We start from the raw sequence: 21,033 nt of genomic DNA on the forward strand, positions 1-21,033 counted from the left end.
GTCCGGAGCCTGTGCTCCGCAACGGGAGAGGCCACAACAGTGAGAGGCCCGCGTACCGAAAAAAAAAAAAAAAAAAATTAAGACCTGTTTTGTTCCTTATATTTATCTGCCTTTATTTCTTTTATGTCTACCTCTACCATAAAAGCAATGTAGACAGCAGAGCCCTTTTCTAATGGTAGCTGTGATACGCAGTCTCATTGTCTTGTTTATTTACTTACATACTTACTATATGTTAACTCTGTTATATCATACATGCTATATTTATCAATTGTCATATCTTAGAAGGCATAAATTTGATCCAAATTTTATCTAAATGCATGTAATGGTGAGTCGTATTATAACTTGATTCTGCTCCAGTGATAATGTTTACATAATGCTGTATATGGTAAGGCTATAAAGTAAGGGGCTGGCTTTTCAAATGAGACTTCTGCAAAATAGTCTCCTGACTTTATAGCCATCCATGCCTCATACACCAGAATGTTCATCCTAAGTGCATTATAACTTATTGTAAGCACTTTTATTTCTCCTTACTGATGGAATGAGGCAAAGAGTAAAACCCTTTGTGGTACAAAGCACATTTTTTTCCTTCGAGAACTTAGCATATTTTTTATATTTACTTTGTAATGACTCAGAAGGCAACAACATTTTCTTTACATAGCTGTGGAGTTGTTTTTAATTGCATAGTAAATGAAATTTTTAACTAGAAATCGGAGCCAGGATCCCAAGACTAATTTTATTCTTTCAAAGGTACAACTTAAAGGCAGGTTTTTCTCCTAAATGAGAAAGATTTTTCACAGAGAACAGAGACTCAGAGCAAGAATCAAAACAAAAGCAAGCTTTCAAATTACTTCTCATCCTCACTCAACCAAGTGGGGAGGAAAGAGGAGAATCCACAGTTCCAAGGAGAGCAAAGGGGTGTAGATTCTTGCTACTTCAGTGAGAGTGTAACTACCATTCAGGCACTGAGAAGGAGGAATGAGCCTTGTTCTGGCAACTAGGGGTCCACCTAGCATAGAGTATGCTTCGTCTAATCTAGGAGGAACCCAGATTCTGCCCAACAGATCTCAGCAGATCACAAAGTATAGCGTGGACCCGCTGTTGTCCTCTGTCCAGGCTACCCTGAAGAGAGAGTGTGGGTTCTGTCTGATCACAAGTGGCGAGGCATTTAAGGCCTGAGCTCCCTAGGCACATGTATGCCACAAATGCTCTAAGAATGTTCCGGAGATGGCATTAGAGCTTCAGTTTACATGGCTGCACTGTAACATGCTTCATCACTATCCAGCTTTCAATTGCACGCTTATGGGCTTTAGAGGACCAACTATTGCCCAGAGGGACCAGACACAAGAGAACCTAGGGCCCTAAAAGGTGGTTTCCCTTGACATACCTGTTATTAAGCAAGAAACTGAATTAAACAACAATATCTGGAGATTGCTGAATTTAGCCCCCAAATGGGATTTCTACAGAACAAATGTCCAAGATTCAAATTATGAAAAGTAATGGGAACAAAAATTTATTAGGCTCTTCCAAAGCTCACTGGGTACTCTTAATACTTTAGCCTGTTTAATAATCACAATCATATGATAAGTAGTAATTATTCCTGTTTTGCTGAAGAAAAGCACTGAAGCTCTTCAGTAATTGTGGACCCATTTAGGGCCAGGCACTGCTCTATATGTTTAAAATTAACCCATTTAAACATTACAACTGGGTAGTTGAATGAAAATGAAGTTTTCATTTTGCAGATGAGAAAACCCAGGCCCAGAGAGGTTTAAGCAAGTGTCTCAAGATCACAGAGTAAGGATGTGATGGAGCTAGAATGCAGGGCAGGAAACTGGCTTCTCAGCCTAAACCTGTAACCACCCACCACGCTACATTTCTCGCTAAGCAACTTGCCTAAAGCTACTAAACTGCAGAATTCATGGCTTTTCCACCCCACCACTGACAAGAAAATGAGGAATCTTGAGTTATGGTGTGATTAGGGTGTTGAGTTATTTTCTAAAGGGACCAAGACTCTTCAAAAGAACCTAGAAGAGCCGTTTCCAACCTCTTATAAATACTCCTGGGACTGATCGGAACTCCAGCTGTGACTGGGCTAGAAATCAGTTTTCTCCCGGTCCCAGTTTCAAATTTTCCTTTTAGAATTTTTGTCTTTCTCTTTTTCATTTTCTTTGTAAATGTAGAGATGATACAGTTGATGTGGCAACCAAAGAAGCACAGATTGTCCTAGAATTGACCTTTGAGATGTACTTAACTCTTAATTTGGTAGTTCTGCTTCTCCTCCACTTGCCCCTCTCCTCACCTGCACCATCTGCATGGAATATGTGTTTATGCTCCTTCAAGAATATGAACCTGAAAATACAGCAATACATACATCATACATATGCATATATGAGAATGCATATATAGCTGGACAAGGTGCTCCCTAGTGATAATAAGAGACAAAAAGCCTGTCTAGGGAGTACTTTTTTTTGTTTTGTTTTGCGGTACGCGGGCCTCTCACCGTTGTGGCCTCTCCCGTTGCGGAGCACAGGCTCCAGACGCGCAGGCTCAGCGGCCATGGCTCACGGGCCCAGCCGCTCCGCGGCATGTGGGATCTTCCTGGACCGGGGCACGAACCCGTGTCCTCTGCACCAGCAGGCGGACTCTCAACCACTGCGCCACCAGGGAAGCCCTAGGGAGTACTTTTTATTCCACGAATGACACAGTACTCCATGAATGACACAGACTGTCCTGGCTTTACTGTTTGCCACTGTGGATTTTTTGGTTTTTGGTTTTTTTGCTCATATAGATGATGAATTATTCTAACAGGTAGTAACCCAGTCGCAGAAAGGGTGCTTTGTCCATATAGCACATGCAAATGACTAATGCAAATTGAGAATTTAAAGAAATACATGGTTGATCTGATACATATTTAGTGGATATCATTCTATACAGAGATAAAGTTTTTGAATGATTTGAATAAATCACTATTTTCCTTATAGCCATCCCTGTATATGACTATTTCCTTTTTATCTACCATATTCTACCATGGGAGAGTATAAGCATAGATATTGTTTTACATCTTATGAAATGTTTCAATGTACATCACGTCATTTTATTCATAGAACTATGCTAAGATTTGTTCTGAGAGGCTGGGGAAAGTATCATTAGCCTCATGTTATTTATGAAAAAACTAAGATACAGAAAGACTAAATGACTTACCTGTTTTCCAACAGGAAATAGACTGAAGGTCAGAACCAAAGTCAGTTACCTTCAGGAACGAAACAGTGTATGTCTTTTACCCTAACATGTCATCAATACTATGCAGATTACTGAATCATAGTGACCATCAATAGATTCACATGAATCGGATTCCTGTGCCTTACTACCTCTGTGTTCTCGCCCTTTTGAACATCCATCACTACTGTGTGTACATATATACGTGTGCATCAGGGGCTTGTACCTGAATGTATACAAAGGACCTATGGTGGGGGAGATTATCCTATCATATAGATGCTTTCATTGTTAAATGGTGTTAATTGGACTAAAATTCAGGATGAATCTAGGAAAATAAACCATCATGAACCTAGGATCAGTTTCTACCTAAAGAAGTTTAAGAGAGCAGACATGCGCAGGGCTAAGAGAACGAGGCCAAGAGAACAGGCAATGGGTCAAAGCCAGAAGTCAAGTCTGAAAAGAAGTAGAGATGGGAGCAAGGCAGCTAGAAAACTGAAACTTCTGCTTGCAGGAAAGGGAAGCAGGAGTGCCTGAGGGTCAGCAGTGAAGCCCCACAATTCTCTTATTTCTTTCTGAGTTTAATCTTAGAACATGGTAATAAAGCAGAGATGATCCAAAATGTTTGATGATTCAAAATTCTTTAAATTTGGCTTTTAACTAATTTGGTGTTTTTTAATGTGTTTGCATATGTGTTGCTAGACTTCATTATACTTAAAATAATATGATTATGTCAGACTAACGACTTTTGACTCAGGAGAATTTGGGATATTTCTGATTATTTACTGCATCCTCTGCTTAGAACGTTTCCTGATGCCACGCTTTAATGCCGGGAATGCACCGCATTAATTTCCAGACCAAGTGTCTTTCCTTCTAGAGGGAAATGAGTCTGTTAGTTTTGTTGATTCACTAAGGGTTTTATTTGTAGGGTTAAAGTTATAAAGCAAAAAGCATCAAAATAACGGGTCAACACACTCCTGAAGACTTCCTTCCCGTCCATATCTTGAATCAATCCACATCTTACAAAAGAGAGAGAATCACAAATGTGAAAAAAATAGTAAAAGTTAATTTTAAAAAAAATAGCTTTTCTATGAATAAAGGCTAATTATTTCCTTAAAAAGTCAAATTTGCCCCAACTGAGTTGTTTGTCCCTTACCTGTCCTAAGTATTACTGACCCATTTTTATACATGGGGAAAAAACCCAAAACAGTAAGGTTAAATGATTTCTCCAGCATTAATTTAGGAAGGAACTAAGTTATAGCTTTCTCCTGTACTATTAACAATGTACAAGAGTATAGTGTTATATAATTCAGATTCTAAAACACAACAAAGGGGCATGATTCATTAACTACTAACTTACAAACAGGGTACCAGTAGACTTCATTGCAGTGTCTGTGTCATGAACTTATAATTCAAGGACTTTGCTGGTGGCAATTGAGTGCTTATAAATTAAGAAGCATATGCTTATGAAAAAACAGTATTGCACTGTAGATGTTTGACCTGTGCTTCCAGATATTTAAACCAAGAGACCAAGGTCTAACTCGGGGTTTTCAACTTCAAACCTGCCAACATTTTAAATGAGATATGTCTTTGTTGTTGGGCTGTCCTTTGCATTGTAGGATGTTCAGCAGCATCCTTGGCCTCTACCCACCAGATGCCAGTAGCAACCTCCCATTTCCAGTTGTGACATTCAAAAAATGTCTTCAGATATTGCCAAATACCATCTGGAAGTACAGATTGCCCCCAGTTGAGAACCAGTCATCTAACTGTTCTTTCTTAATTGAAGAAACAAATCTCTCACGCATCCAGTTACACTTTCCCCAGTCCTTATAATTAAAAAGTATGAAGATAGATAGCTGGTGAGAAACTAAGCAAAATGTATTTATTTGTTATTCGTGAATAAATACCAGATTATACTCTTAAGAAGCAGAGGAAAGTTTGGATAAATTTTAATACTAACTTGTTCCATTTTTAGCAGCCAGTAATGCTTGTTAAAAATGAGATGTATCTAGTAGCAGTTGAACAGGATTAATATCTGTTAGCTGTGTATCACTTACATCAAGGATACACTGTCAGTAAGTATGCGATTAAGCTATCTATTGGTACACACCAAATTTAGCATTTCTTTTATGCCTTCAATTATATTAATCATTTTGGAAGCATAATCCCCAGACTTAATGCAGTATGAGTGGGATTGTCAATGTACATATTTGTATAAGTGTGCGTAATGTACTTGGTGTGAAGTACTCACTGAGGTCCGATGCTTGGGATTTTTATGGGTGCATTGATTTTTTGTGACCGTTTTATGGATTCAGACATACTGAACAGGGAAGTTAGAAGTTTGTTTGCTTGACTTTCCTGTTACGTTTTTAAAGCTGATTTTTTAAAAAAAATCATAGCTTCATGGTTAAGGCAAGTAACCCACCTGATATTTGTGGGTTCATGATTAAAGTGGACAACTCACTAAATGTTTATCTAGTGCTTTACACGTCTTTTCACTGTTTTTCATGTGTGATATAGATTATTTAATTCCCAGGAATGATCTTTCTTCACTGGGAACAATTTTTTCTCTCCTTTGATTTCATGTTAATGTCACACTCAATAATTCTCTTTAAATTTTCCTTATGTGTCTGATAATTTTAATCATTACTTAAGAAAAGTTAAAATAGTTATCACCTATCCTGCACCTATTAGATAATTAACAAATATTTGATAATTGATCTAATAGTCGTTTGAATTCAGTTGATTTATTCCACATTTCAGCGAGTGCCTACTGTGAACACGGTGGATTATGCTGTTGGCCCCATTAAGGTTCCATAGGTGAATTTTTGAGGGTCACTCTCATTAATAAACTTATGAGGAAAGATAAGTACAGATAACTAATTCAGTGTGGAGTACAATGGGCTCATTAAGAAGGACCCAAGTAAAAGAATGGGACACTAATCAGAGGAGATTTCCTGGAGAGGTGACACTTTGTATTATATCCCCATGTCCTCAGCTGCCTGCCAGAAATCCCACCTAGAGTGAACGGTCATTCTCCGCCCTCTCCTCTTGGCACCAACACCGACTCTCTTTACCATGTAGTCCTTTCTAAATCCTGGAATGATTTGCCTACCCTGAGCTCCTGAAGGAAAGCTCGGGATTCTGTTAAATCCAAACAACACATAACAATACAGATTTTAAAAATTTATCTCTTTATCCTTTCCCTGCTTTGGCCAAAGCTGACTTTGAAGATAAAGTCACTAGGTATTTAGTTTTGAACTAGAATGTCTGGTACTGAAGCAGCATTGTGGGTGAGGGATAATTCATTACCATCTTACGATGGTGGGGCATGAGAATTCTCATTGACTCCACAGGCATGCCTAATGCACATTTAAGCCACTTACCTTCTAGATGCAAGCTCATGATGCTTATTGGCCAGTCAGTGCATGCTGGAACCTGGGTCTGCCTTTAATCATCATTTCCTCATTTTCGAATAGCTAGACAGCTGTGACTACCCTATATGACTGGTTGTTTTCGTTTAACAAACAAAAGTGCTACACTTTTGTGTAATTGAGACTATACTTTGACCATCTTTTTTCTTATGTGCACTTCTTATGGTTTAAAATAGTTGCCACCTTAAATCAAGATTTAAACATTTTTAACGTTAAATTAATTCTGAAATTGTGAGACTTTTTGCTCATTTTTCAGTATGAATGTTCTAGCCATGTTGTAGAAAGATTATTTTCTAATTTATATAGTTTATACTCTGAACTATTAACTACTTTAAAAAAGAGGCTTTAAATATCTGGAGGAATGGTTTCCTTTTGAAAAATACTACATTGTGCTCTGGTGCTTGGAGTTGGCTAATTGTGTGGAGTTAGCAAAAAGTGTGAGTGTATGTGTGTATGTATATATTCTAGGGTACCTTTCACTTATTTGGAAGTAAAAGAGAAATTACAAAAAATAAATATGAATGAAACACAATGTAAAATAAGATGTCATGTAGATTATCACAGCAAAATTTCCACATTACGTATTGTTTTGGTACATGCATTTTTATGGGTCTGACAATTTTGCTGAAATAGTCAATTGCTTCTTTACATAAGATAGTCCTGAACTCTCTCAGAGAATAACTCCGAATAATGATCTATGTGATAATTACAACTTTTCCAGAGACAAAAATTGCTAAAGTGTCCAAAGGACCCTAAAGATTCAATTTAGAAACTCTACCTTATACTGATAAGGAAATTTGCCCAGTTCATTAGTGGATGCTGTAAGGAGTTGGGACGGGAGGTGGAATATAGGTAACCATATGTCCTATTTCTGCATATATGACACTGTTAGTTTATATGACAGGCATTTACCAGGGTCTATTTTACAGCAGATTAGTGTTTAGAGGTACCATAATGAATAAGACAAAATCTCTCTTTATTTGATATATAGGCTATATTTATGTAAAATATATTATATTTTTTTCAGGATGAACATGTTAGAGCCTTATTGCAGGCTAAACAGCATTCAAGGTTCACCTCTGTGCAATAGCATACCTAGTTACTGCTGTGTTGTGCTGTGTAGATGGTAAAAAAAAATGCAAGGATAAACGTGATAGAAGACTTAAAATGCTTTTACGGAGAGGAATTTCCATTTTCTCAGTAGAAAAGAAAAACATAGGAGACCTACATCAACAACTTTATTTATGATCTAGAAGAAGACAGCAAATAATCTATTAATTGATTCATAACTGGGTCTAAGTTGAGAAGTGCCGCAAATACCACCAAGGACAGAGACATGATGCCACCAAAGAATAGAAGAGGAAAAGTAAAATTGAGTCTGGAGAGAAGCAATAAGCATCCGTAAAGTTAGCTTTGCCCTCCTATTTAGAGGAGTTTTAAATTATCACACATAATTAATCTCAATAATATCTGCATGGTAGAAAAACACATATTGGAGATACTAAATGATACCTTAATCCACCTATGCTTTTGAAAAGAAATAGATGGAGAAGAAAAGAAAGACCTTTATATCATGGCACCCAAGTAATTAAATAAAATTCTCATGTTTACTAAAATATGCAATTCACCCAAAAATAATGGAATAAGAAGGCCTTTTGTACCATGGGTAAGGTATTTTTAAAAGATTCGTCATTTCTCCTTCTTCTAAGAGAGATGAGTTGGCCTCTATGTCTTTACAGTGGTCAACCCGTGGATCACGCATCAACTTCCTGTGCATGCATGACTGTTTAGACTTGAGAGGAAACTTGGATTGGACTTGGTTTGGAAAATACAGGGGAACATGGTGCTTTGATTGTTCTGCTGTCATGCTCCTGGCTCCTTCTGTCCATCCCTCATGCCCCAGAGTACTGAGCAGCTGGCTGTGCAGCTGTGAACAGGGTCTGAGATAATCTGCCCGTGAGGCATACATAAATCTTGCCAAAGGGATACAAAGAGAAGTTTTTGCTTGATTTTTCCATTTCCAGATTCTTGCTAGAATTGAAGGAGTATGGTTTTCTCCATTAAACCCTTTTAGGTTTCTAAAATAAGTAGTTATTCAAATAAACATTTTTTCCTTCATGTTTCTTGGAATAAGAACTACAAAATTAGTTTTTTCATCCACGATAAATGATTGAATTCATTCTATTGTGCCAGAAATGCTGGTAGCAAGCTGTCTTGCCAGCAGGCAACCTACTGCCCTCAGCAGAGGGAACCAGACTTAGGCAAGATGATACTAGCTTTGATTTTCTTGATACAATTCCTATCTACTTACCCTTGGACCTGCTCACATGCTTCTCACTCCTGGCAGTGGGCATTCCAAACTTGGAAGGATCAGAAGCCTTTAGGAAATACTAATGAAAGAATAAATGCAGTTCAAAACTGAGTAAATATGCCACATGATCAATTGTCTATTTCTCAAAGTTATTTAAACAAATGGAGTTCTGTGTGAATGACCTTCTCCTAGACGAGAAGAAGATAATCCAGTGGGAAGTCAATATCCATTTAACTCTATTTTCCTGCATTACTCGTACTAATTGTTTATTGCCACACTGGGTATAATATAATGGCATCCATCCATTGGATGGTAATTAGATCTTAAAGGAGAAATAGCGACAGTATTTAGGACCCTAAGAAATGGCATAGCCAGGATTCATCCTGCACATAATTATTTCTCTTGATTGGCCCCGTTGAATCAAATTGCATAGAGAATGAATGCAGATCCGTGTATGGCTAAGGCTCTAATGTTTTTATTCTACTTTACCAGGTGTGTTGTAGAAGATAAGAACTCGAAGGTGGCCTGGTTGAACCGTTCTGGCATCATTTTTGCTGGGCACGACAAGTGGTCTCTGGACCCCCGGGTTGAGCTGGAGAAACGCCATTCTCTGGAATACAGCCTCCGAATCCAGAAGGTGGATGTCTACGATGAGGGTTCCTACACTTGCTCAGTGCAGACACAGCATGAGCCCAAGACCTCCCAAGTTTACTTGATCGTGCAAGGTAAGACAAAATAAGAAAAATGTGGTAAAGGAGAGGTGAGGCAGAAAATAATCATAACATACAAATACTCGAATAATCCTTTCTGAAATAAAAGAATACTTCCAAATGCGTTACGGCACTTCAGTATGTATTTTCTCTCCAGAAGGATAGACTTCAAATGAGAGAACTAAGGAGGATATAGAAAGAGAAGTCTTGCCACTGTGAGCCAATATCCTTGGTGAGAATATTTTCTTTTAGCCCAGAATATAAAAACACACAGCAAAGGCCACAGCTGTGTCCACAGGGACACAAAACACACAGACTGCTCAGAACCATGTGAAGTACACTTTATTATACTGTTAGGTACTGGATGCTTTTGCTGAAGATTTGATTTTTATCTGTCCTCAGTCTAAAGAATATCACTAATGATCTGTTTTAATGATAGTAAATGTTATTTGGAAAAATAAAAATTTCCAGAAGCCTTGACATCCTTTCAGCTGACTAGCTTTCTTTGTAGTTTGTATCTCCATTTAATGGCAAGTTATTTGTGAGCAAGTGCAGTGATGGGGATCTGCAAAGTCATCAGGGATAATCTGCTTCCAGATTGGGGTTTCCAAGGGCACATCTGAGTCATGGTTTTACAGGATGAAAATCCTAAATGGCATATGCAAGCCCCCAAACTATAGCTCTCTTGGGTCCCTTTCCCCATAATAGCAGAATGAGAACGAAGCTGATCAGCTGCACAATTTTATTGCAAGTGGAGTCAAACTACCAGCAGTTTCAACGCATCTATCAGGAAGGATCTCAGCACTAACAAATATTAGGGCTGTGTTAATGTATTCTTGATGTACAATTTTATGTAAATTTAATGCAAATTAGGCATGGCCCTAGGGCTCCTGTCAAGATTCCAATGCAGTCAGTTGTATGGCAAAGTTTGACTGTAGCTTCTATTAATGTGTTACGGAATTGATTATTGCAGCATTTAAATCATTGCTCTCCCAACTCCTCTGATTAATAGATTGAAACTGTTTGTTTGCTCTTTAGTTCTTCTCGGTCCTTGTTAAACGTTTCTTGTATTTTCTCCATTCTATTTCCAAGATTTTGGATCCTCCTTACTATCATTACTCAGAATTCTTTTTCAGGTCGACTGCCAATTTCCTCTTCATTTGTTACGCCTGGTGGGTCTATGCCTTGCTCCTTCATCTGCTGTGTGTTTTTCTGTCTTCTCATTTTGCTTATCTTACTGTGTTTGGGGTCTCCTTTTCGCAGGCTGCAGATTCGTAGTTCCCGTTGTTTTTGGTGTCTGTCTCCAGTGGCTAAGGTTGGTTCAGTGGGTTGTGTAGGCTTCCTGGTGGAGCGGACTAGTGCCTGTGTTCTGGTGCATGAGGCTGGATCTTGTCTTTCTGGTGGGCAGGTCCACGTCTGGTGGTGTATTTTAGGGTGTCTGCGGCCTTATTATGATTTTAGGCAGCCTCTCTGCTAATGGAAACTGGAGTAAAATACATCAGAGACTGTCTGGTGCAGTGGCGGTTTAGTCATGTGAGCGCTATCTTGGTACATTTGCGATGGCTGACAGCTTCATTTTATTGCTTGTAAAAGGCATGTCTAGGGCTTCCCTGGTGGCGCAGTGGTTGAGAGTCTGCCTGCCAATGCAGGGGACATGGGTTCGTGCCCCGGTCCGGGAAGATCCCACATGCCGCGGAGCGGCTGGGCCCGTGAGCCATGGCCGCTGAGCCTGCGCGTCCGGAGCCTGTGCTCCACAACGGCAGAGGCCGCAACAGTGAGAGGCCCGCGTACCACCAAAAAAAAAAAAAAAAAAAAAAAAGCCATGTCTACTAACTTGCAAGGTTCCTATCACAGTCAAAGCATAGAATGCTTTCCTTGTAGTTTAGTGGAGAGCACTTGAGTTTCTTTAATAAGAGACACCAGGGTTTGGATATCAGGCAGCCCATTTAAGTGTGTAAACATAACTACTGATGTGTACATATGTAAATGGGTTAATTTATCAGCTCCCTCAAAACACAAGCGCGCACACACACACACACACACACACACACATTCACACACACCTCAAAACAAAAGAAGTTCTATCTCATTTAATGGCAGAGGGAAGGGAGATAACTAGTTTACTTAAGGCCCCTTACCTTCACAGGCTTTAATATTATTGGAAAGCTACTAGAGAACGTGTATTGTCCTATATTGAATAACATTGGACAACCTGAGTATTACATTCCTTGGTTTCTAGATGAGGAAACAGAAGTTAATTAGATTTAGGTTAGTGGCTGCAGATCACACAGAGAGTTCAGGGAGTTAGTTTGGAGCCAAGCAGACCAGGAATCAAATTTGAAGCACTTTCTACTGGAATGGAAATTTTTTTGCTGTGACTTTTTAAGAACTACCAGATTTATATTTGTCTGAGCTCTTAGCACCAAATGCCCAAAGCCCTTCCTCCTGTTTTCTTATGCATGTAGCACTTTTATAGCTACAAACACAGCCATCTTGAGAGTTAGAGCTAGAACTAGGTTAGATCATACTGCTTATACCTTCATACCATGTCAGCACAAGTGAAATTAACTTAAATTTAACTTAATATTAAGTTATTAAATTTAACTAAATATTAAGGGATGGAGAAGGACCTATAAAATACCAGGTACTGTTCATTCATTATCTCGTTTGATTCTAATAATATTATTATTAAGTGGGTGTTAATAACTTTATTGTAAATATGAAAAAGCTTGAAGTTCAGAAATCATCAGGAGTGTCCAAGGCTGCCTGTTGGCTTACGAAAGAGTTTCAAACCCACATCTGTTTGATTCAAGATATTATAGTGTTTTCTTTTTAACCATATTGCTTTAAAAGAAAAATGAGCAACAAAGCTTGTTCTTGTAAGGACGATAAAGAAAGGTTGTCTCCTCCTTAAGCCTGAGTTATGAAGGGGGATTTTTTTGGACAATTATATGGATGCTGGCATTTGATATTTCATGCCAGATGGCTGATTCGCTTCCCCTTAGGACAGTCAACTTCGTGATTATGTCAGTTGGTCCACCCCTTCGTGCTGCTTGTTCACACTGCTTCCTACTCTGTGCCTCAACTCTACGTGTTTTCACCACATCAAAGATGCTGCCATTCTTCTTTCCTCCAATTCCACAGCACCTTCCTTCAGAATATAAGGGTCTTTTGAATTTTTCAAGTTCTTCCTTGCTCACCATACATGGTTTCCGCAACTCCCACTTAACTGGTCATTAAATAAATACTGTATTCTTTTTCTTTGCCCATTGGTGAGGCCACCTTTAGCTCAGAGATCCTGTGAGATATTCCTAAAGAACAGCAGTTAAGAAAGCAGGCTTCAAATCTCGGTTTTCCTTCTTGCTACTTAAATACATTTTGGGGTAAACCACTTGATTTCTCTAAGGCTCCGTTTTGTCCTATGTAAAATAGAGATAAAATTAAAATTTTAAACCCTCCTTAATGAATTGTAAGGGTTAAATTACATGATTATGTGAGCCCCTAGCCCAGTGTCTGGAGATCATGAGTTCTCACCCAATAAGATGATGATGGTGATGGTGATGGTGATGGTGATGATGATGGTGGTGGTGGTGGTGGTGGTGGTGGTGATGTTGATGATGATGATAACCACTGCCAACAACCACGCTGCTGCTGCTGCTTGAGTATCTCTCATGAGGCTCGCTTTTGCCCGAGGTGCTGCCCAGAGTCTAACAACTCCTTCCACCCATTGCCTGTTACCCTTGCAGAAGGCTCTTTTGCTGTTATTCAGGTCCCTGTCCAGTCCATTTTCTTCAGTTTTCCTTTTCCTTAGCATCCAGTCTTTCACTTTACTTCTTTAAGATTTTAAAGGGCTTCTTAGACCAGCATCACCTTTAAGTTTTTAGCTACATTTATTAAGGATGTCTGAGGACAGCATGCATCAGCAACACATCGAGGGTTTTTGTAAAATTCCATTTTAGATTTGGTGGCTCTCCCCCATCCCAGAATTTCTGACTAAGTAGCTCTGGGGGTAGGGCCTGATAATTTGCACTTTTAACACATTCGCAGCCGATACTGATGCTGCTGTGACAGGGACCATACTTAGAGAACCACTACTTTAAAAGAAGTATGTACCTTAAGAATATCTGGGGAAATAATCCTGCATAATTTCATTCAATTTCAGGTAGTGTTAAGTGTTACACCCGCCAATATTCCTAAAACTAATCTTCCTGGGCATGAGACAGGAAAGGTAGATTGATAAATACCTTAACTTTCACGATAACATCTTAGGCCCTCTACGGCTTCTTACCTAGCCTAGTCCCGTGGAAAGAAAATCGCCTCTCCCCAAACTGTTAATTTTCAGGTATCAAAGCTGAAAAAAAAAAAAAAAAGGTTGAGACATGAAATTTCTCTAGACTTCCAAAATCTCAAATTTATAAATGTTTAAGTGTTTGTCCCCCACGTTTCTCCTGCATCCCATTTCCCCTGGAAGCTTACTTTCCTTTTTACATATTCCCACCACATTAGTGACTTTTCAACATCTCCAATATTTTCTCTCTTATTTTGGTGACTATTTTTCAGAGAGAAAGTAAGGTTTTGTTTTTTCTTTTTATCAATTCAAAAGGATCATTACACACAAAATAACCTGTGTTGAAATAAATATGCTGCATGGTCCGCTAAACTCAATCTTTAGCTGAATGACATCTCCAAACATCTGCCTCACGAGGAACACAGGTGAAAGTTCTGCATCAGCAAATACACAAATCAATAATGACCTTTGGGATCACTTGTGATTAGTGATAGTAACTGTTGCATCTGTGGAAGCCAAGTCTATTCAAACATACACATTCATTTGAGATGCTTAATAAGTGATGAGACCCATTTCTAAAGCCAGATATTTTGGTTCCTACACCACCTCCTTTACAGATTCTAAACTCAAAGACTGAGAAAACATTACCCTTAACTTCAATAAAATAAACAGATACCTCTGGCATCTTTCCCATTAATAATGTCCATTTCTTCTCCATAGGTTACCCTCCAATGATAGCCTTTTTTTTGGATCATGCCACAGGTGGAGGCACTTGTGTTAAGGCAATATTTCTTTTCATCTGATCCTTACATAAACTGCAAAAAAAGTCAATAGTTTGGTGTATTATACTTTTCAAAATGCTGATTCCTGAGAACCACTTTCAGAACAATTGAATCAGAAGCCTTAGGAATGCAGCCAGAATTTGTGAATACATTATGCTCTGCAAGTGATTCAGATACACGTGGAAAAACCAAGAACTACTGTTCTAGAAATCTAAGCAATCAATGACGGATTTGATGCTGCCTGCCTGCTCATTTTCCTATATGACATGGCATCAAATTATATCTAAAACTCTGCGAAGCAGGTACTAGGGCCTTGTAATAGAAAAATTAAAAGTAAAATAAAATAAACCTGTGTACTCATTGAAAACAGAGATTAATCTCAGCTTCCTGAGCCCTGGGGGAAGTGGCTCCAATATTCTTTTTACCTGTAACAATAAGAATCTCCATGTGTGGAGGTTCCTTAAAACACTAAAAATAGAATTACCATACGACCCAGCAATCCCACTACTGGGCATATACCCTGAGAAAACCATAATTCAAAAAGAGTCATGTACCACAATGTTCATTGCAGCTCTATTTACAATAGCCAAGACATGGAAGCAACCTAAGTGCCCATCGACAGATGAATGGATAAAGAAGATGTGGCACGTATATATATGCAATGGAATATTACTCAGCCATAAAAAGAAACGAAATTGAGTTATTTGTAGTGAGGTGGATGGACCTAGAGTCTGTCATACAGAGTGAAGTAAGTCAGAAAGAGAAAAACAAATACCATATGCTAACACATATATATGGAATCTAAAAAAAAAAAAAAAAGGTTCTGAACAACCTAGGGACAGGACAGGAATAAAGACACAGACGTAGAGAATGGATTTGAGGACATGGTGAGGGGGAAGGGTAAGCTGTGACAAAGTGAGAGAGTGGCATGGACATATATACACTACCAAACGTAAAACAGACAGCTAGTGGGAAGCAACCACATAGCACAGGGAGATCAGCTCGGTGCTTTGTGACCACCTAGAGGAGTGGGATAGAGAGGGTGGGAGGGAGACGCAAGAGGGAGGAGACATGGGGATATATGTATATTTATAGCTGATTCACTTTGTTATAAAACAGAAACTAACACATCATTGTAGAGCAATTATACTCCACTAAAGATGTTAAAAAAATAAATAAATGGTAGAATTCACCTGTGGGGGGAAAAGAATCTCCATGTGTATGTGAATACAGTGGGCATCCTGACATGATATTTTTTTTAATGTGAATCTTATTTTTAAATATCTCATTTACCATACCTTACAACATTTATCATATTTTCAATTTTTTATCATATTATTCTTGAGTCTGGTACCCATACTAGAGTGGTAATTTCCATGTTGAGTCTTTTGCTCTCTTTTAATGCTATTCTAATTTGGCTAACAATTGTTTTCAAAACGGCCTAACCTGCATATACTAAAATTGGAGATAATTTTTTCAAAGTGTTTTGGAGTTTTTGAAATGCATTTCTTAGTTAATAGTTAAATTTCACTATAATATTAAATAGAATCCCAGAAATTTTTCTCATCACTCTGACTCAAATCACACACATGGATTGTGAGAATCTCTCCGTTGCTTGTAGGGAACTGTATTGCATAATTACCTTAATTAAACCAATATAACTATGGGAAAAAATATGAAAGTTGACTCGTAAGACCAGACACAACACATTGGGTCTTTCTTTTCAAATTCCCACACTTAAAACACCACATTTCCTGTATCTCATTAATCCTATAATATTCATATTGACTTATAGCTGTCTGTAGATTCCTTCTTTATTTAATAATTGAAAATTCAAATGTTATGAAACATTTAATTTTTTCATGATTACTAGTCTAGAACTTACTGTTTCTAAAATTTAAATTCTTGGGTGCATTTTGTAATCCTATTAAACATTCCTCATTCTGACCAAAATCTACTACCCAGAACTCCAAGCAGCTGTCCTTTTAATCTCTTTCTTCTTTCCTTCTTTCATTATTTCCTTTGTTCTCCCTTCCCTTCCATCCTTCTTCTTTTCCTTCCTTAATTAGCATCATGTTGCATTGATTATTTTTTCAATAACTTAACATTGCCTACAAAATTTCATACAAAATGTTTGCCACTGCATTCCAATTCAACTTAGCCTGGAGCTCTATACATGTATTAAACGTTCTAATGAAATAAAGAATTCAAAACCTTCTTTAGTTAGATTTTATCTGAGGGTTAATTCTGTTGATTATTGAGAATCTTACTGATTACCTGGAATTCTCGTTTGGATTTTACGTGCTGAAGTCTACTAATTCTCCTGCTCTTCAGCTTAACTTTTCAGACAGTAGCCTCTTGATTGGCTGTTAATAGGTCAGGTTCAGACTTTAAGGACATCACTGTCCACATCAGCAATCAGACAGCCAATGTAATGGGAAGAAGTGAAACTTTGGGGCTAAAATATTTGAGAATATTACCTCATGTAGTTTTAATTTGATAATTTGATAGTCCTCCTGTAGGAAGGACTTCAAGTCTTGTCTAAATCAAGCCCACCCACTCATAATTAATTGCAGTCTCCAAGCTCTGTATATGTATCTGCAGTCCACCTTTTAGTTATTAAAATAAATCCACTATTAACATCCTCATACTTTCTGCTCTAACCTACATTTTGTCTTTCTTGAAGATGAGAAAAATAAGAGAAGACAGACAAAGTTATTTTAGTACCCAGAGCTGGCTCAGCGTAAAAACACAGACTCCATGAATGGAAGACACAGACCAATGAATGTTCAGCTGCATTCAAAGATTCAGTATATTCTTGAATCATTACACCAATAAGGATTTTAATACTTTCTGGTCAGAATTTTGATGGTGATTAGGAAGAATTTGGGAGTGGGCATTTATTCTCTATTGGATCTGCATCTGCTAGATAGTTAAGCTACATCCAGTCTATGCCACAGTTATTTTTACTTATATTTACATGATATCTATGTGGCTACTCACAGATGTGCTAGTTTTTACACAGACATTTTACCTATTAAGATAAGGAAAGCTACTCTTTCAAATATTTTCAAATAGTCCTGTAAGCTACCATAAATTATCATCATCTATAGCATTTATGTTTTCTGTACATTACCAGAAGGAACCCCTCAAAAATCAAAAAGCAAAACAAAAAACCCTGTGTACTCTTAAAAATCTTAAAGGCAATTTTTTGAATTCATATATCTAAAAGTCAAGAAAGATGGCATATATATATATATATTTTAAATATACGGGTACTTTCATCATTTTCAGTTTGCTATAAAGAGGTAACATTTTTGGACAATGAGATGATTTGAGTTTTCTTAAAAATTTGTCAAATCCTAGGTCTGCCTCAGTGACAGATAAAATATGCAAAAGACAATAAGTCCCCCTTCCTTCTTTTTAGTGAAAAAACTATTATGCAAGCTGGAGTACAGTGGGAAAGCAGCCCCAACCTGTGCCAAGATCTATCCAAGGAGGGTTTCTAAGGGGATACAACCACTGCAGTGCCCAGGGACCACAAAAGAAGGGCATCTGAGTGGGGAGGCAGTCGTGGAGGGTTAGGACCTTGGCTACATTTAAGAGAGTTGAGCAAGTTAGTAAATATATTGAGGATAATGATAACCGGTTTCTTATTATTGGAGAAAAGAAGTATAAATATAGAAAGGGGAAAGCTAAAATGAGCCCTGTGGTGTTGGATTGAAACTGGAGTTATAAGTGTTTATTCATTGAATTTTAATAGAAGATGGATACCTAGAAAGAAAGAAATATAGATTAAGTGTGTATGTATATTTCCTAGCTTCACACATTGAGAGCACTTACACACTAGTAGCAATGAGCATACCTATCCTCCAGATGTTGGTTTTAAAATATCACTCTCTACGAAAAGGAACAAGGGCTACTAGAAGAGACAGATGATTCCAGGGCTGGGGTGAGGAAGGAACAATGTGAGTTTGGAGCATCCTTTGTGCCAGAAAGTAAGGTAGTCCTCAAAGAAAAATAAGGTATGTCCAAAATACACAGAAACCAACTTGAAATGGACTTCCACTGACCAATTCGGGGACAATTTGGGTATTGAAATAAATGATAGCAATACATTATAATATTGATAGTAATAGAAATTAAATGATAGTTATTAAATAAAGAGAATATAAAACTCTTTCTTATAATAGAATTTCAACTAATAAATGTAGAAGGAATGATGGAATTGAAAATTATTTGGCAATAATTGCAGAAATAATTCATTCAGGCAAGAAACATCAATGGATTCCAAAACTAGTAGGTAAAAGTGAAATGAGGACTGAGATTTTTACATAATCTCTAAGTAGCTGCCCACAAAGTATTCATTACAAATTACAAAGGGAAAAAAAGAATTAAAAAGGCTAAAATGTAGAGAAATCTAGCTGACATCAAAGTTAACATTACAAGTAATGGGACAAATTGGCATCGTGTGCCAAACGATAGGATACAATGAGCAGAATACAGCATCACTTCTGTGATATTTCTATCAAAACCTGAGTCTAAGCATAAGAAAACATTGGGCACACCCAAATGGAAGGACGTTCTATAGAAAGACTTGCCTGTAATCTTCATAAATGTCAAGGTCATGAAATTCAGAAGAGACAGAAGAAATGCCCTAGTTTATCATAATATGATACTGGATATAATATGTTATCTTAAACTGGATCATTTTTCTAGGAAAGACTTTATTGGGACAATTGAGAAAACTTGAACAGAGTCTCTGGGTGAAGAGTATATGGGACTTTGTATTGATCCTGTAATTTTTCTGCAAATTTGAAATAAATTTAAAATAAAACTAAAAACAGACACAGTAATAGTTAAGGTATCAGGATTAAATATTAGTGAATAAAATTCAAAATTATATTAAATATTATCTAATCAAGCAGGATTTTTTCTAAGCATAATTCATTATAAAGAAGTATATGAATAAAATATATTACATCAAACAAAGAAGAAAAATCATGAGATAATCCCAATAACCAACAAAAATGCATATGATATAATTCAACCAGTCTCTATTCTCGATTTTATTAAATACTCACAGATTTCGTGAACTAATTATAGAGGATGTCTTTTTTAATTTCTTTTTGCGGTACGCGGGCCTCTCACTGTTGTGGCCTCTCCCGTTGCGGAGCACAGGCTCCGGACGCGCAGGCTCAGCGGGCCCAGCCGCTCCGCGGCATGTGGGATCTTCCCGGACCGGGACACGAACCCATGTCCCCTGCATCGGCAGGTGGACTCTCAACCATTGCGCCACCAGGGAAGCCCTGAAGATGTCTTTTTTAACATGGGAAAAAGATGGGTAGCCTCAACAGTAATTAATTCAGGAATAACGCAGGAATACCAACAATCATTATTATTATTTAAGATTATTCTGGAGGTTCTGCTTAATGCAATGGGACAAGAAAATAAAAATATTTAGTTGTAACTAACACAACATTGTAAAGCAACCATACTCCAATAAAACTTAATTAAAAAAAATAAAATAAAGCTAATCTGCAGAAAGAATATAAAAAGATTTAGTTGTGGGAAAGGAGAAAAGAAACTTAACTGTTTTTCCAGCTAAAGTGATTACTAACTTAAGAAAACACTCATAAATTAATGACGAAAAATATTAGCACTAATAGCAGTTTGATAAGTTGTCCAGTTATCTGAAGAAACATGTAAAATCAATAGTTTTTATATTTGGTTATAATAAGCACTTACAAAATATACTATAAAATGCCCATTTACAAAGCTTTAACGGTATAAAGCATTTAAGAATAAATTAAATAAACAATATGGAGAACCTAAAAGCAGAGATTGATATCACTTTACTTGGCAGGAAAGGGTTTTTTTTGTTTGTTTTTGTTTTTTTTTTTTTTTGGTCTGTTTTGTTTTTGTTGTTGCTTTAATGGAAAGAAAATACTTCATTCTTGAATGGCAACACAAATAATGTGAAGATGACAATTTTCCCCAAGATAAATATAATTATTTTTATATATCTAAAAATTACTTTGAGGGATTTTTGATTGAAATTATGCTAAATTTATCAAATTAATTATAAAGAATAAGTGAGCATAAATAGCCAATACACTTTTTAAAATTGTTTTATTGGGGGCAGGAAGACTTCTAACCTACTTCTGGTACTAACAGATTTTGTAAAGCTAAACTTATCAAAAGCTGTGTATTTTTGATTTAAGAATGACCAAGTCTGTGGATATAAATGAAATGCATAAAACACTACCACATATACCATACATTAGATCCAGGTTTT

The 21,033-nt window shown here is 37.3% G+C and overlaps 1 protein-coding gene across 4 annotated transcripts in view; it reads left to right on the forward strand.

Moving 5' to 3' along the window:
* The window catches only part of LSAMP (limbic system associated membrane protein), a 650,003-nt gene that overhangs the window by 343,367 nt on the left and 285,603 nt on the right, over positions 1-21,033 (forward strand). For all 4 annotated transcript variants that reach the window (XM_079922993.1, XM_079922991.1, XM_079922990.1 and 1 more), the window contains exon 2: positions 9,448-9,680. In XM_079922993.1, coding sequence (XP_079779119.1) covers positions 9,448-9,680 — 233 coding nt within the window. The remainder of the gene's footprint in view (positions 1-9,447; positions 9,681-21,033) is intronic.

The sequence above is a fragment of the Stenella coeruleoalba genome (genome assembly GCF_951394435.1).
Source record: "Stenella coeruleoalba genome assembly, chromosome: 5".
Taxonomy (NCBI): Eukaryota; Metazoa; Chordata; class Mammalia; order Artiodactyla; family Delphinidae; genus Stenella; species Stenella coeruleoalba.